Raw genomic sequence first — 17,321 nt, 5'->3', positions numbered from 1 at the left:
TTTGAATCGCATCGTGACCCCAAGAATCGATATTGAATCGAATCGTGGGACACCCAAAGATTCACAGCCCTAGTTGGTATTAACACTTCAGTCATCAACAGTCAACAAAGTTTGCAAAACCCTTTTCTCAGTAAATAAGTGTTGTATTGAGTGCAAATGTGTCGCCATGGCAACCAAGAATGATGGCACCAGTGTCCAAAGTCAACAATGGGGAGACTGAGTCAAGAGGGGACAAATGTTATTAAGTTACTTGAGATGGACACACCCTCTTCTCTTACCGTCGGCCGTCGCCCATCGACACTCTTCCTGGAGCAGACATCAGCCCCAAACAAGAAAGCATCTTCTTCCTCCACTTAAAGACAACTTGAGGTATTATTGGATATGCTTTATAACACGACGGCGGCCATTTTTGTTTATTCTTGTTATTTTAATGGTGCCGTCTAATTCCTGGTATTTTTGCTGAGTCTCCGTGGAATGTAGTCTTCTTTCGGCTGCACAAGCAGAACGTTCTTTTGGCTACACAAGCAGAACGTTACACAACTACCATGAAAGCGACAGTGATTTTTAGACGTTTTAAGACGGAATATTTCGCCTTAATTTAGCTAAACCGTTAGTTAGCTCGCTAGCTAATAGCGTCCAGGATGCTACATGCTAAACTCCTTCGAGGAACGTTACGTAAAGCTGGAGGACAACAGCACTAGAGGACAACTATTTGAGATAAAGTGGTAACTATTGACATAAACAGTCAATTATGTATTAATGTATGTTCAATGTACTATTTAATGCCGTGTCGGTCACCCAAAGTCGGGAAATAATACATATTTGCTTAGTGATGCTCAGTTCCCGATCACGTAATACAATCGTAAAAGGGGCAACAAGTGTTTTAAATCAATGGTCATCCCTAAAATGTCAAACATATTTTTATTCTGCAATGTTACATGCCGTTCCTGCTTCAGTTCCGCTTTTTTAGTTGTTAATTGCTGGTGATTTTCCATTGCTTTTTTCCACGGGTCAAACTGTGGAAGCCAGAAAAACTGACACCACTCAAACGTCTCATGAGGTATTTTTGTGTGCGTTCATTTGTTATCAAGCAACACATTGGTGGTAAGAAAGGAAAAATAGGTCAAAGATATTTAAAAAAACAACAACAATAATTTCAGCAATATAAGTGCCACTTTTCTGTATATTCTCAATGCAACGTGGACCCCGACTTAAACCAGTTGAAAAAATGATTCGAGTGTTTACCATTTAGTGGTCAATTGTACGGAATATGTACTGTACTGTGCAATCTACTAATAAAAGTCTCAATCAATCAATCAAAACAATAAAGTGAAGAGTGTCAACGGGGAATGTCAGTAGCACCACTTCTGTTATGCCAACAGCAAAAGTCACAAAAAACATGGACCTTTAAATATTTAGTTTAGTTTTTTTGCTGAATGTAGCATTCACTGTACTGGGAAAAAGTTTGTAGCAAAGCACCACCTTTGCGTCACTAATCAGAGGAAGTTAACCTTCCTGTTTACGTCACATTTAGAATAAGTAACCGCAACTTCTGTCACCCTCAGATTGTGAAAATGAGCTATCCAGGTTACCCTGCCCAGTCAGGCGGCTACCCACCGCAAGCAGGTGGTTACCCTCCACAAGCGGGCGGCTACCCTCCACAAGCGGGCGGCTACCCGCCCCAAGCCGGGGGCTACCCGCCCCAAGCTGGGGGCTACCCGGCCCAAGCCGGTGGATACCCTCCTGCAGCTGGCGGATACCCGCCCCAAGCGGGTGGCTACCCTCCACAAGCGGGTGGATACCCACCACAGGCTGGGGGTTACCAACCACAGGCTGGGGGTTACCCAACAGCAGGAGGTGGCTACCCTCCCCAGGCGGGCGGATACCCTCCTCCGGCTGGAGGCTTTCCACCTCAGGCTGGAGGTTACCAACCACAGCCTGGAGCAGGAGGATATCCATCCATGCCTCAATCAGGTGAGATCACAAATTATTTATAAAAACAAATCAACAAACTGATTTTGTGTCAATTTTTTCATACAGGTGGTGGCTGGGGGGCGGCACCAGGGGGCTACGGTGCTGTACGTAAGATCTTATCACCCCCTCCCTTATTGTCCATATGGACAGACTAATCACCTTATCTCCACCAGCCCTGTTTGCTTCTATTTAAACCACTCACAGCTGTCTTCTGTTTGCAGCCAGGAGGGGCTCCCCAGGGATACCAAGGGGGGCCTGCGCCAGGACAGCAACCCATGCCTAACTACCCCAGTGGGGGCCCTGCCGCCAACCCCTCTATGCCAGTGTATGGAAGCGGAGTTTCGTCCAACCCTCAGGCACCTGCCATACCTGTAAGCTCAATTTGTCTACAGTTTTATTGTTAATTGTATTTTGAAATGATTATTTATTCTATACAATATATAGTACAATTATTTAACATTTTCACATACATTTTTAATTTTTTTAATTTTAATTTTAATTTTAATAAAAAAAGCAAAACATCTATACCAATATTTTAATGTATATACTTATTATTTAATTTAAATTGCATTAAAACATTTACAAAATGTTTTACTTTTAGATGACTATTTCAATTAAATTATATATTTTTAAATGTGTTTTATTACATGTACAATTAAATGTATTTAATATTTAAATTAATCATTAATTATTGGTATAAATTGTATTGCTTTAAATATTTTAATGAATTATATAAAATCTACAAAGTTAATTCATTGATTGAATACATTTTATGGATTGATGATTATTAATGATGTATGAATAAATTGTTTAAATAACTTTTGCACTCTTTTTCTAACTTGCATTAAAATGTACTGTGATCCATAGAAAGGCTACAGAGGATCTATAAAGGACTTCCCTGGGGCCGATCCTTTGAGGGATGTGGAGGTTCTTCGTAAAGCAATGAAAGGTTTTGGTGAGTAAATTCACTGTATCGTCTGACAGAAATGTGTCCTTGTTTTTTTTTGGGGCTATTTTTGATAAGCATACCCCCACTCCTTGCTCAGGCACCGATGAAAACGCCATCGTTGAGCTTTTGGGAAGCCGTACCAACAAGCAGAGGGTTCCCATGGTAGCAGCCTACAAGACAACTTATGGGAAGGTTGGTGTTCTTCCCAATCTTCACAAACATGTATTTCCTTCTATGATCATTTCTGCCCTTCTATTTTTGTTTGTCCTCTTTCCAGGATTTAGCCCACGATTTAAAGTCTGAGCTGACAGGAAACTTTGAAAATCTTGTTCTTTCGATGTTGATGAGCCCCACACGCTTTGATGCGTCTGAGCTCAGAGAAGCTATAAAGGTAGGCTACGAATTTTCTGTCTTTTGGGAAAAATTTGTGGTTAAACTAGAGGTCGACCAATTATTTGGATTTTGACGTATATTGGTATCAGCCTTTTGTTTTTTTCCCGGTATCAGACAACAGAACTACATCAGCAGATACAATAAATGCACATAGGATACCAACATAATATTTAGAAGATGAAAAAAAATTTGTGTTATTTGCCCTGCTTGAGAAAAGTGAAAAGCTCTCTTTTTTTTTTTACCGCAGTGCTTCTGCTTTTTTGGTGCTAAATTAACCACACCATTAGCACCGCATAAAATTTTCTGCCACTACTGGTCTGAGGTTTTCTAAAAAGTAATGTTCAGAAAAACAACTCGAAGCCTTGTCAAGCTGCTTATAGATATATAGATAGTACTTTATTGATTCCTTCAGGAGAGTTCCCTCAGGAAAGTAAAAATTCCAGCAGCAGTGTACAGAATTGAGATCGAATTTAAAAAGTAAATAATGGGGGTATAAATGGAAAGAAAAAAGAAAAATATTACAATAAGAATAAAAATAAAAAGCAACAATGAGAATAAAAATATAACAGTGAAATAAGAATATAACAAGAGAAACTAGGCAGTAGTGACCATGTTATGAAAAAGTATTGCACTGTTATTGTTTTGCATCCCCAGAGAGAAGTTGTACAGTCTAATGGCGTGTGGGACAAAGGAGTTTTTTAGTCTATTATTGACATGTACTATTCATGTTTAAATAACTTATGCTGCAAATGCATATCGGCTCCAAATATCTGTTATTGGCTTCATTGACTACCAATAATTGGTATCGGCCGTGAAAACACCATATCGGTCGACCTTTATCTTAAACAGGCTGTTAACAGTGCACAAAGTCACACGTTAGCACAGGGGTGTCAAACTCGTTTTCATTGAGGGCCACATCGACCATCCTAGTCATGTCCGTTGTGTCCTTGGGCAAGACACTTCACCCTTGCTCCTGATGGGTGCTGGTAGCGCCTTGCATGGCAGCTCCCTCCATCAGTGTGTGAATGTGTGTGTGAATGGGTGAATGTGGAAATACTGTCAAAGCGCTTTGAGTACCTTGAAGGTAGAAAAGCGCTATACAAGTATAACCCATTTATCATTTATTATTTACATAAGCTGCTAAAAAAATATTTAAATTTTACTTTAAAAACTGGCAGCTCAGTCACCAGAATTTTACAGTAAAAGCAGTGTGTGTTTTTTTACAGCTTATAAAAAAAATTGAATAAATGGAATGGAAAAACAATACCACTGTTTTTAGCGGTAAAAATCAAGCAACAGAGCTTCCAGGTTGTTGTTTTTTACTGTAAAATATTGTCGTTATAATGGTTTTTTTTGGTTGTTTTTTTTAAGTTTTTGTGTCAGTACCAAAGTTGATTTTAAGGTAAAAAACTTAAATTTAACCGTAAAATCTATTGTCAATTTTAAAGTCTACAATTTGATTGTTAATTTGTTTTGAAATCGTAAGTCAAGCAGATATTTCAGTACAATATTTATCTTTATTTTAACAACAAATATTTACGGAATACATGATAATATAATATTTACGTTTTGATGATATTGAATTTTAAAAGATATGCAATTGCATGCAGTACATGATTTTTAATGTCAAAAGGGAAAGAACAAATATATTTAGTAAGAAAATATTTTATTACGCATTTTATTAACGCATATTATTTCCAGGCTTTGACGAGCCACATAAAATAATGTGGCGGGCCAGATTTGGCCCCCGGGCCTTGAGTTTGATATCAGTGCTTCAGCAGACAGTTAGTGCGCTGAACAAATTACAAATAACACAACAGTACAATGTGGCTAGCAACTAGCGTTGCATGAAAGTTGAAGAACATCTTGAAATGCAGTTTCATGTAAAACAACAAATATTCTCCATTGTTTGTTTTATTTTTCTCCTCCAGGGAGCAGGAACAGACGAGGCTTGTCTTATCGAGATCCTCTCCTCTCGCTCTAATGCGGAGATTCGTGAAATGTCTTCTATTTACAAGTCTGGTGAGTTACTAAACTGACTGTTTTCCTTGTAGAATACCAATTAATGTAACTGCAAACATCCATAGTATGGCAGGACACTCCCAGTGCAAGTGCTAAGTGGACAATGGTGTCCAAACCCAAATGTCATGGTTGTGCAAATGATAGCATTTCCTCAAAGATGCTATATCTTGTTTCTAGAGTACGGGAAAACCCTGGAAGATGCCATCAGCAATGACACCTCCGGCCACTTCCGCAGGCTACTGGTTTCCCTCTGCCAGGTAGCTTCTTTTCATTAATCATATTGCCTATTACAGTGGAACTTCGATTTACAAACGTAATTGTTTCTTGAACAGTGTTTGTAAATTGAAAAATTTGTGTAGTGAAGCAAATTTCTCCATAAGAAACAAAAAATGGGTTCCAGCCTGGACATAAGTCCATATTTTAGTGTACAGTTTGAACACAATATAAAGTGCGATACAGTACTGTATATCAAACAAACATGACAATGAGGTGATGGATCAACTTTCTCTTTATTAACAAGCCAAAACAACAACATTAACAAGCTGTCCTTTGTATGCGCTGCTCTGCCAACAAGCACACACACACACACAGAAATCCCTTTGGTGAAGTGAAGTGAATTATATTTATATAGCGGTTTTCTCTAGTGACTCAAAGCGCTTTTACATAGTGAAACCCAATATCTATGTTACATTTAAACCAGTGTGGGTGGCACTGGGAGCAGGTCGGTAAAGTGTCTTGCCCAAGGACACAACGGCAGTGACTAGGATGGCGGAAGCGGGGAATCGAACCTGGAACCCTCAAGTTGCTGGCACGGCCACTCTACCAACCGAGCTATACCGCCCCCCCTTTGGTGCCCTCACAAACTATCAGAAATCACATAAATCCTTAAGTTTAACAATTATATTGCTACAATAACAAACATTTAGGAAATCCACTTACATTAACATTGGCAAAGGAGGAGTTGAGGAGAAAGGAGCAGACAGACAGAGGAAGAGAAGAGAGGGATCGGGGAGGAGGAGCCATGTGTATATGTGCGCGCTTGAAAGAGGCGCCTCTGAACGAGAGTAAACTCCTTTCCCCTTCTTTTAAAAATAAATCTGGCAAATTTTTCCAGAACAATCTGGTCTCATCACAATTAAAGCCTGCTTCGGCAATTCTCCCATATTACTTGCTAGCGCCATTAATGTACTCTTCGCAAATAGTCTGGTTTTTTTTACTCAACAGCGATTCCCTCTCAGGCTGGTCTGTTCTCTTTTTGGGGCTCATATTGAGTTAGCGAAAGGGTCAAAACTTGTCAAAAGGCGAAAAAACACAGAAAGGGCACACACGCTGAAGTGCTGAGAAGTGACTAGTAGTGTACTGTACTGTAACATAGAGAGCTCCGCCTCCCCAAAAATGCTACGACCTGCACAAAATCAATGAATGAAGCGTTTGTACGCAGAGACATGGTTCGCACACAGAGGCATATTTGGCGCGATCTAAAAGTTTGCAAATGGAGGGGTTCGTAAATCGAACTTTGGGTGCCTACAGTTGGGGGTAAGGAGGCAGGCAAATTTGGCCCGGCGTCTCGTTTTGTTTGGCCCGCCAAAGGGTGGGATTATATACATTTAGGTTTTTTGTGTCTGGATCCCATGTAGATGTGGGATATCTGCGTGATATCAGCAGAAAAAAACAAGTATCTGTTAAAATGAGCTTGCACGTACAATGTCCGCTATAAGCTTTGATACAAGCAGTCCTGCGGCGCGTTACATTTGGACAGCCAGTTAACTTCTGAATATCTTCCATTACGCATACAAGCTTGGTGTTTTCTTGTATTTTAGTGAAGTTTTTTACATAAGGTAAACATGTCAGGCTATAGGCTACTTGAAGCTTTTTTTGATTGATTGAAACTTTTATTAGTAGTTTGCACAGTACAGTACATATTCCGTACAGTTGACCACTAAATGGTAACACCCGAATAAGTTTTTCAACTTGTTTAAGTCGGGGTCCACGTAAATCAATTCATGGCAGCTAAGCACGCAACAGCACACAAGCTAGACATACATAAAGTGTTGTAAATTAAACAACAGTGCAGTCTAAAACAAAAAATTTGTCTTATATGAATATCAAATAATTTTAGTTGCATATTACTTACAGATATAATGTATTCACGCATCAGAAAGTATCCAGTAACAAATGTGTCCGTATCATTCAACTTCAACCAGGTTAAAAATAATTAGGTTAGTGTTTTTCATACATTCCATTATTCTCTGATTAATTTCACTTAATCAACAAACATTTGATAAAATTCCACATTACAAAATAATACAAGTATGTATGATACCTGCTGATATTGTATCGGATCGGTATCGGCCAATACTCGAGGCTTTAATATTGGTATCGTATCGGAAATGAAAAAGTTGTATCGAGACACCCCTACTTAAAATCGCTGTCTTTAGCCCCCAGCCCATTGTCATGTTTTTACTTTGGCCCTCGGAAGCAAACAGTTTGGGCACCCCGAGCAAAAGCATTCAACATTGAATGAATCAATGTTTATTCCATGTTGAGTTTTGAGCCAACCAGCAGAGGGCGCAATTAATCCAGGTAAAACGCGTAACAGATTGACACTAAAAAGCAAAGTGTAGTACAATACCTGGCATTTTAACAAAAATAGAACAAATAACTATAACTATAATACAGACTGCAACAAGGTTTGTATCATCTTTTTTTTAAATTTCTGGCAAGCATTATATGGAATAAAAAAATATATACCGTATATCTAAATGTATTAAAACAATTTCTGTCTTTCAAATACTCATCCCTAAATGCACTGTGCAGTTTCAATAAAGTAAACATGTTTGATTGTTCCAGGGCAATCGCGACGAAAGGGAAACCGTTGACATATCCCTCGCCAAACAGGATGCTCAGGTGTGTTTTGCAACACGCTCGTTTGGTCCCTCCATGCCTCCACTTTCTGTTGTTACATTTGCATGTGTCATAGAAACTGTACGCGGCCGGCGAGAACAAAGTTGGCACCGATGAGTCTCAGTTCAACGCCATCTTGTGCGCTCGCAGCAAGCCTCACCTGCGGGCAGGTGAGTGTACTTTTATCTCCTCACTTTACATGCGCACATACAGTCGCGATCAAAAGTTGACATACACGTGTAAAGAACATAATGTCATGGCTGTGTTCAGTTTCTAATAATTTCTACAACTCTTATTTTTTGTGTGATAGACTGATTGGAGCACATACTTGTTGGTCACAAAAAATATTCATGAAGTTTGGTTCTTTTATGAATTTATTATGGGTCTACTGAAAATGTGAGCAAATCTGCTGAGTCAAAAGTAGACATACAGCAATGTTAATATTAGGTTACATGTCCCTTGGCAAGTTTCACTGCAATAAGGCGCTTTTGGTAGCCATCCACAAGCTTCTGGTTGAATTTTTGATCACTACTCTTGACAAAATTGGTGCAGTTTAGCTAAATTTTTTGGTTTTCTGACATGGACTTGTTTCTTCAGCATTGTCCACACGTTTATTAAGTCAGGACTTTGAGAAGGCCATTCTAAAACCTTAATTCTAGCCTGATTTAGCCATTCCTTTACCACTTTTGACGTGTGTTTGGGGGTCATTGTCCTGTTGGAACACCCAACTGCGCCCAAGACCCAACCTTCGGGCTGATGATTTTAAGTTGTCCTGAAGAATTTGGAGGTAATCCTCCTTTTTCATTGTCCCACTTATTCTCTGTAAAGCACCAGTTCCATTGGCAGCAAAATAGGTCCAGAGCATAATACTACCACCACCATGCTTGATAGTAGGTATGGTGTTCCTGGGATTAAAGGCCTCACCTTTTCTCCTCCAAACATAGTGCTGGGTATTGTGGCCAAACAGCTAAATTTTTGTTTCAGAGAGTACCGTATTTTTCGGAGTATAAGTCGCACCGGCCGAAAATGCATAATAAAGACGGAAAAAAACATATATAAGTCGCACTGGAGTATAAGTCGCATTTTTGGGGGAAATTTATTTGATAAAATCCAACACCAAGAATAGACATTTGAAAGGCAATTTAAAATAAATAAAGAATAGTGAACAACAGGCTGAATAAGTGTACGTTATATGAGGCATAAATAACCAACTGAGAACGTGCCTGGTATGTTAATGTAACATATTATGGTAAGAGTCATTCAAATAACTATAACATATAGAACATGCTATACGTTTACCAAACAATCTGTCACTCCTAATCGCTAAATCCCATGAAATCTTATACGTCTAGTCTCTTACGTGAATGAGCTAAATCATATTATTTGATATTTTACGCTAATGTGTTAATAATTTCACACATATGGCGCTCCTGAGTATAAGTCGCACCCCCGGCCAAACTATGAAAAAAACTGCGACTTATAGTCCGAAAAATACGGTAAATGGGACAATGAAAAAGGAGGATTACCTCCAAATTATTCAGGACAACCTAAAATCATCAGCCCGAAGGTTGGGTCTTGGGCGCAGTTGGGTGTTCCAACAGGACATCGACCCCCAAACACACGTCAAAAGTGGTAAAGAATGGCTAAATTAGGCTAGAATTAAGATTTTAGAATGGCCTTCCCAAAGTCCTGACTTAAACGTGTGGACAATGCTGAAGAAACAAGTCCATGTCAGAAAACCAACAAATTTAGCTGAACTGCACCAATTTTGTCAAGAGGAGTGGTCAAAAATTCAACCAAAAGCGCCTTATTGCAGTGAAACTTGCCAAGGGACATGTAACCAAATATTAACATTGCTGTATGTATACTTTTGACCCAGCAGATGTGCTCACATTTTCAGTAGAGCCATAATAAATTCATAAAAGAACCAAACTTCATGAATGTTTTTTGTGACCAACAAGTATGTGCTCCAATCACTCTATCACAAAAAAATAAGAGTTGTAGAAATGATTGGAAAGTCAAGACAGCCATGACATTATGTTCTTTACAACTTTTGATCGCGACTGTATGTTGTTACAAGGTCTCTTACCTTTTTTATGTACGCCATTAGTCTTCCAGGAGTACCAGCAGATGTGCGGTCGGGACATCGAGAAGAGCATCGGCAGGGAAATGTCTGGCAACGTGGAGTCTGGCATGGTGGCTGTTGGTACGTATTCATTCAGTTCCATTCCTGGCATGTTCACTTAAATGCTGTATATATAGCTTAAAAGTGCATATTCATATTAGTTCATAAGGTCTCAAGAATCTTTTTTGTATATTAATTAGGGGTGTCCTGATATTCAGTACAGGCCAAAAGTTTGGACACACCTTCTCATTCAATGCTTTTTATTTTCATGACTATTTACATTGTAGATTGTCACTGAAGGCATCAAAACTATGAATGAACACATGTGGAGTTATGTACTTAACAAAAATAGGTGAAATAACTGAAAACATGTTTTATATTCTAGTTTCTTCAAAATAGCCACCCTTTGCTCTGATTACTGCTTTGCACACTCTTGGCATTCTCTCGATGACCTTCAAGAGGTAGTCACCTGAAATGGTTTTCACTTCACGGGTGTGCCTTATTAGTGTTGATTAGTGGAATTTCTTGCTTTATCAATGGGGTTGGGACCATCAGTTGTGTTGTGAATGAGAAGGTGTGTCCAAACTTTTGGCCTGTACTGTAGGTCAATATCCGCAATAAAACAAGTATTGGATGTTATTCGCTTGCTTCTAAAAGTTGCGACACAAGCGTTCCATTACAAGCAGTCCTTTAACGAGTTCACTTGTGCAAGGTTGGGCAGCCTTATCATCTTTATGTCCTCCAATAAGCACACAACGTTGGTCTTTTCTTCTATTTTAGTCAAGTCATTTACAAAAGGTAATAAACATGATAGGATATAGGCTACTCGGAGTTAGCCGCTACACAGCCGTTTTACAGGCCATCTTCAAGCTGCTTTCTGACCATCTCTTCAGGATGCGCTTTTTTGTGGGCGGTCTTATTTACCTGGCTCTGCTTCGACAGCGTATTCTCCCCCTCATCTTTGTTGTACCGGTAGTTTTTAGCGCTTCCATAGCGAGCCTACTGACAGATATAAGTTCAAACTTTATGCTACTTTATATTAGAAATGGCAACATCTGAGGAAGAATGCCCCATAACAAGAGGATAGAGAAAAACAAGGAGCTTATTGACTACGGTGCAGGCTACAATGGCGGAAAGCAGCAGACATTGAGGACTTATGCAGATCTCAAATACACATCAGCAGGTAGGAACAGTTGGTTTTGAATAATATTGCAAAACAAAACGCCATATAATGTCTCCTAATAGGTGTCATTTTGGTGTCCTTATACACACACCACAATAATAATAACCGCTATGTTGAAGCACAGTACGTCTGACTATGCTAGCCGTAATGCTCAACGTTCCAGCAAGCGGTGCGGCTTCGTAGCTTACCAAGGTCTAAACAAGTACTCAAACAATTTGACAGATTTTTTAATGCCCTGCGTAATGTTCTATATTCTTAATGAACGTTTTGGTCTTGCTGGCTTACCCAGCATCATTTATTGGGCCTCTACCTGCAGTCCACATGTATCTCTTATGTGTGACTGCCGTCCACCGGTCACACGTGTCATTACACCATGTACCTAATAACATGGTCACTTCTGCATAGTTTCTCTTGTTATATTCTTATTTTTACTGTTATATTTTTTTATTCTTTTGTTGCTTTTTATTTTTATTCTTATTGTTATATTTTCTATTTTATTTCCATTTATACCCCCATTATTTCTTTCTTTCTTTAGTTTATTTCGAACATGAACACACTTACAGCATAACACATCACACAATTTCATATTATTCACTTTACATCATGTCCGAAAAGGAGTAGGAAGAAGCAAAGCTTATTTAATCCTACCCCTTTCCCACTTCAGAGCATTTACAAATATACACATCATTTACTGACCTTTTTTATAACAGAATGACATCTGTGAATTAGTATATACAACAGTTTTGTAATATATAATTAATTAATTCAGTCATTATTAACATACTGAGAGGAAGAATATCTTATTTTCAATAAGGTTGAAAGTAATTCTCATAATTCTTCTTACTTTTTAAATTCGATCCCAATTCTATACACTGCTGCTGGAATTTTAATTTTCCTGAAGGAATCAATAAAATGTTATCTATGTATCTATCTAATAAAATTAATTTGAGGTCAGTAAGCACAACCAGAATTAATACGTACATTACCGCAACAGGTTATAAGCCACACTGTCAGTTTTTGAGAAAACTAAAGCATAGTCCAAAAAAAAACAGTACCGCATTTTTCTGACTATAAGTCGCCGTTTTTTTCATAGTTTGGCCGGGGGTGCGACTTATACTCAGGGGCGACTTATGTGTGAAATTATTAACACATTACCGTAAAATATCAAATAATATTATTTCGCCCATTCACGTAAGAGACTAGACGTATAAGATTTCATGGGATTTAGCCATTAGGAGTGACAGATTGTTTGGTAAACGTATAGCATGTTCTATATGTTATAGTTATTTGAATGACTCTTACCATAATATGTTACGTTAACATACCAGGCACGTTCTCAGTTGGTTATTTGTGCGTCATATAACGTACACTTATTCAGCCTGTTGTTCACTATTCTTTATTTATTTTAAATTGCCTTTCAAATGTCTATTCTTGGTGTTGGGTTTTATCAAATACATTTCCCCAAAAAATGCGACTTATATATGGTTTTTTCCTTCTTTATTATGCATTTTCGGCCGGTGCGACTTATACTCGGGAGCGACTTATACTCCGAAAAATACGGGTATATTTAATTAAATACTTGTATGCTAAGTATGCATGCTAACAGTCTGTCTTTCTGCCCCCTAGTGAAATGCATCAAGAACACCCCTGCCTACTTTGCAGAGCGCCTCCACAAGGCCATGCAGGTACTGCCGTCATTTCTCTTCTCGGTCTTCTTCTTGTCGTCGTCGTGTAAGGTGATGTCTCACACCGTGGTGTAAATATCACCAGGGCGCCGGGACTAAGGACAGAACACTCATCCGCATCATGGTCTCCCGCTCTGAGGTGGACATGCTAGACATCAGACAAGCTTATGTGAAGACCTACGGGAAGTCCCTGTACACTCACATCTCAGTAAGTACCACCACCCCCTTCCCTCGGTTCTTATGTGTTTGGACTGTACATGAACGTGTGTCTGTTAGGGCGACACCTCCGGGGACTACAAGAAGCTGCTGTTGAAGCTCTGTGGAGGCAACGACTAAATGGACAAGTCACAAGTCCACACAATGTACAATATGTGTAGGAAAATATCACCTCTGATGCATGTAGACTACCTACAGTAAGTGTGTTTTACTCGTGCATCTTTTCGCTAATGCTTGCCAAATAGCCAAGACTTCCACACATTTTTACCAACAAAAAAAGAACTGCATGCCAGAAATTTCATGCAAAATGAATTACTTTATCACTATGTAGTCAAATTGAAAATGAATGTCTAACACTGTGTGCCCCCATATTAACACTTCATAGCTATATCATATACGAATATACAAACAATATTATATGTGTAAAATGTTAGCTTTATGTAGTTACAAGTTTTAATGATATTGAAATATTAGTATTGCTAACCAGGAACAAGATTACCGTATTTTTCGGAGTACAAGTCGCTCCGGAGTATAAGTCGCACCTGCCGAAAATGCATAATAAAGAAGGAAAAAAACATATATAAGTCGCATTTTTTGGGGAAATGTATTTGATAAAAGCCAACACCAAGAATAGACATTTGAAAGGCAATTTAAAATAAATAAAGAATAGTGAACAACAGGCTGAATAAGTGTACGTTATATGAGGCATAAATGACCAACTGAGAACGTGCCTGGTATGTTAACGTAACATATTATGGTAAGAGTCATTCAAATAACTATAACATATAGAACATGCTATACGTTTACCAAACAATCTGTCACTCCTAATCGCTAAATCCCATGAAATCTTATACGTCTAGTCTCTTACGTGAATGAGCGAAATAATATTATTTGATATTTTACGGTAATGTGTGAATAATTTCACACATAAGTCGCTCCTGAGTATAAGTCGCACACCCGGCCAAACTATGAAAAAAACTGCGACTTATAGTCCAAAAAATACGGTATATACAATTTATCCTCAAATAGTACTCAACAAAGTCGTTTTGGTTGTTCAAAAATGATTTTATTTCATTAATTAGACCAACCAGATAAGGGGAGAAAAAAAAGATAAATTGTTAAATAATACAAACAAAATAAACATTGGCAACGTCTCAGGGCCGTGCAGCAAGTGCCAACCCGAATAGGTGAACAAAAAAAACAGCTTACATCTCACTTTGTTAAAATTATACCTCATAAAAGTACGTGTGATGCACATTGGCGTGGTGTTATGGCCGTGTAAACCGGAAATGGCGTATCAAAGAACAGCGCAAACGTTTCCTACTAAAAGTTATTTCACATGTAGGTACAGTGTAACCTCGACTTACGTACTTATTTGGCATAATTCGTAAATCGAAACATTTGTATAGTGAAGCCGTTTCCCATAAGAAACACTGTAAACATTAGTTTTATCTCTGACAAAAATCCCTATTTTAGTAAAAGAATACACTTTGAAGACACTGTGGGTGTGTGTTATATATACATACCGTATATTACCAAATAGTAGCCTGGGCGTTTATTTCACAAAATGGGGTCGGACCCCGGGCGGCTATTAGGACATGGGCGGTTATTTGCACAAGGCTTTTATTTATTTTTGCACCAGCCTGCACCAGGCCATTATTTGGTTACAATGGTTACTGTCCAGTATTTTTTTTTCGTACAAAAAACATTAAATGTAAAAGCTATTGTAAACATACAAACAAAAAAACAATAGACCAACATGAGGTAGGCTATCAAAAGACAAGAGATCAACAAGGCCTCAACATGGCAGTAGTGCAACAATTGTCAAATAGAATACCAATACTAAAAATAAATAAACTTTTTAAATAAAGCAGCCTACCGGGAAAAATACAATTATGGTACCAAGTACTCAAGTATAAAATCCACCATCAAAACAGAACAATAATTCTGTCACTTAAATCAAATAAAGGCTACAGTACTCCAAGTTTTAAATAAAGCAGCATACAGGAAAAATAAAATTATGGTACCAAGTACTCTATAAAACCATCAAAACAATAATACTGCAGCAAACGCAACCCCAGTAGTATTTTAATCTAAATTATGCAAATAACAGCCCATGTATATGTATATATACATACATATATATATATATATATATATATATATATATATATATATATGTATATATATGTGTGTATACTGTATATGTATATATATCAAACATAACAAGGGGGTAATGGATCAACAATGTCCTTAATATTAAACAACGACAAGCTAAACTGTCTACGCGTGCGTGCACACACAAACCAGTCACTTTGGTGCTCTCAAAAACGTTAACAACCATGTTGCCGCAATAAATTAGGAAAAATGTAAAAACTTATTTACCTTCGTAAATCGATGTTACACTGTACCTATAACATCAGAGGGTGCAAACCTGAATAGGCATATCAGAGAACAACTCACATCTGACTTAAACCAAAATAACGCCCCATAGACGTGCCTTGGTGGTTTTCTTACAACGGAGAGCTGCATCTAAGCTTGTCCTACCTCGCGCAGCTAAAGCGCATTGTAAACACGGAAGTGACTATCAAACACCTCGCGCCTAACCCCCACGCTAAATAGAAACATCTTGAATGAACGTCTCCTTCAAATAAACGCCGTCCACACTCTCCCACTATTTGAGGTAGTGCATGTATATCACTTCTAAAGCCATTAATCCTCCATTCTGAACCCCTTGCAGTCCCTCTACTGCCAAATGATAGTAAAACAAGTGTTTTATGTAAGATAGAAGAATTATGTTTAGCACATGCCATTATTTGTTTACTGCACACGTCGGGCTGTAGACTTACCTTTCAATCATTAGTGAACTTTGCGGAAGGAACAATCTGTAAAGTTATTGTTTGCCTATTAACCTGATACATGCTGGTGCTTGCTACTTTATACAAATCAACCACAGTTGTATAGCCTCCATTCTATCCAAATAGCCAAATGTCACTTTATAATCATCTCATCCAGGGGTGTCCAAACTTGTGTCGCATGTATAAAAATTAAAAAAATGTGATGGTGGGGCGGGGGGGTCAGTTCGGTGAATTGTGGATAATAAAACCAATTCCGTTAAATATATGCTAAACAAAGCTACATCTTAGCTTTGTTATAAGCAAATGTCATCTCATTATTATTTTCTTTTATTAACTATTATTATTATTGTTTATTTCACAATATGCTAGAGGCTAATAAAACAAGCTGCTGGCTGAAAATGTCCCCCCGGCCACATTTTGGACACCCGTGGTGCAGTCAATGTGATTTGTAATCAATGGGCTTGCCACTAGAGGGCCCTGTGCTCATACAGTATTATGAGCTTACAAGTTGACTGAATGTTTTATATTTCCATTTCATTTCACCATGCATACAAACTATTGTCATTTCAATTAAAACAAAGCCACACTTCACGTCATATCTACCGTGTCTTTTTTTTTTTCTTCTTCTTTCTCGCATGTGGAGATGTTTGCATGTCAGAGGCGGCATTCAAAAAGCGTGCGTTCGCCTGTCCTCCTCTACGTCGTGCTTAAAGGTGCGATTAATGTGTCTTACATAAGTGATCTGTTCTCAGGGGGGGCCGTTGGATGAAATGGTTGAGGACAGCCAGCGCAGTCTTCCAGGCTATAAATAGTGTCCATATTGGACGCATGGATGTCCTCAAGTCTTCTCTATTAGGGCGGGGAGACTCTCCACACCTTTTCCCCTTCACTAGTTCTCATCCATTATCAAAAAGAAGAAGGGGGGGATGAATATTTGATGTTAATATTTGTCAGAGAACGTTTGCGGTGATATGGGCCTCAGATATAAATAGGGCAAAAGCCACTTGAATGG

The 17,321-nt window shown here is 38.4% G+C and overlaps 2 protein-coding genes across 3 annotated transcripts in view; one reads left to right on the top strand and one right to left on the bottom strand.

Annotated features, from left to right (window-relative positions):
• Window positions 1–792, bottom strand: part of LOC133655369 (zinc finger CCHC domain-containing protein 24-like) — a 40,216-nt gene extending 39,424 nt beyond the window's left edge. The window contains exon 1 of one of the 2 annotated variants that reach the window (XM_062055462.1): window positions 266–792. The gene's annotated coding sequence lies outside the window, so the exon portion shown is untranslated. The remainder of the gene's footprint in view (window positions 1–265) is intronic. The other variant, XM_062055461.1, reaches the window with a different exon arrangement.
• On the top strand, window positions 207–16,900 carry LOC133655365 (annexin A4-like). The gene is made up of 15 exons (XM_062055454.1): window positions 207–369; window positions 1,566–1,974; window positions 2,041–2,078; window positions 2,196–2,345; window positions 2,842–2,929; window positions 3,021–3,115; window positions 3,201–3,314; window positions 5,248–5,338; window positions 5,516–5,595; window positions 8,189–8,245; window positions 8,319–8,412; window positions 10,353–10,448; window positions 13,177–13,235; window positions 13,321–13,443; window positions 13,512–16,900. The coding sequence occupies exons 2-15, from the start codon at window positions 1,575–1,577 to the stop codon at window positions 13,569–13,571; spliced, it is 1,545 nt and encodes a 514-aa protein (XP_061911438.1). The 5' UTR covers window positions 207–369; window positions 1,566–1,574; the 3' UTR covers window positions 13,572–16,900.
• The last annotated feature ends 421 nt before the right edge of the window (window positions 16,901–17,321 follow it).

The sequence above is a fragment of the Entelurus aequoreus genome, linkage group LG08 (genome assembly GCF_033978785.1).
Source record: "Entelurus aequoreus isolate RoL-2023_Sb linkage group LG08, RoL_Eaeq_v1.1, whole genome shotgun sequence".
Lineage (NCBI taxonomy): Eukaryota > Metazoa > Chordata > Actinopteri > Syngnathiformes > Syngnathidae > Entelurus > Entelurus aequoreus.
Note: the sequence above shows the minus strand (reverse complement) of the source record. Positions and strands in the feature narration are given on the sequence as shown.

Coding starts and splice junctions, on each gene's coding strand:
- LOC133655365 (XM_062055454.1), top strand. CDS start 1,575: ATGAGCTATCCAGGTTACCCTGCCCAGTCAGGCGGCTACCCACCGCAA. Junction 3,315..5,247: donor AGCTCAGAGAAGCTATAAAG/GTAGGCTACGAA, acceptor TTTCTCCTCCAG/GGAGCAGGAACAGACGAGGC. Junction 5,339..5,515: donor GTCTTCTATTTACAAGTCTG/GTGAGTTACTAA, acceptor TCTTGTTTCTAG/AGTACGGGAAAACCCTGGAA.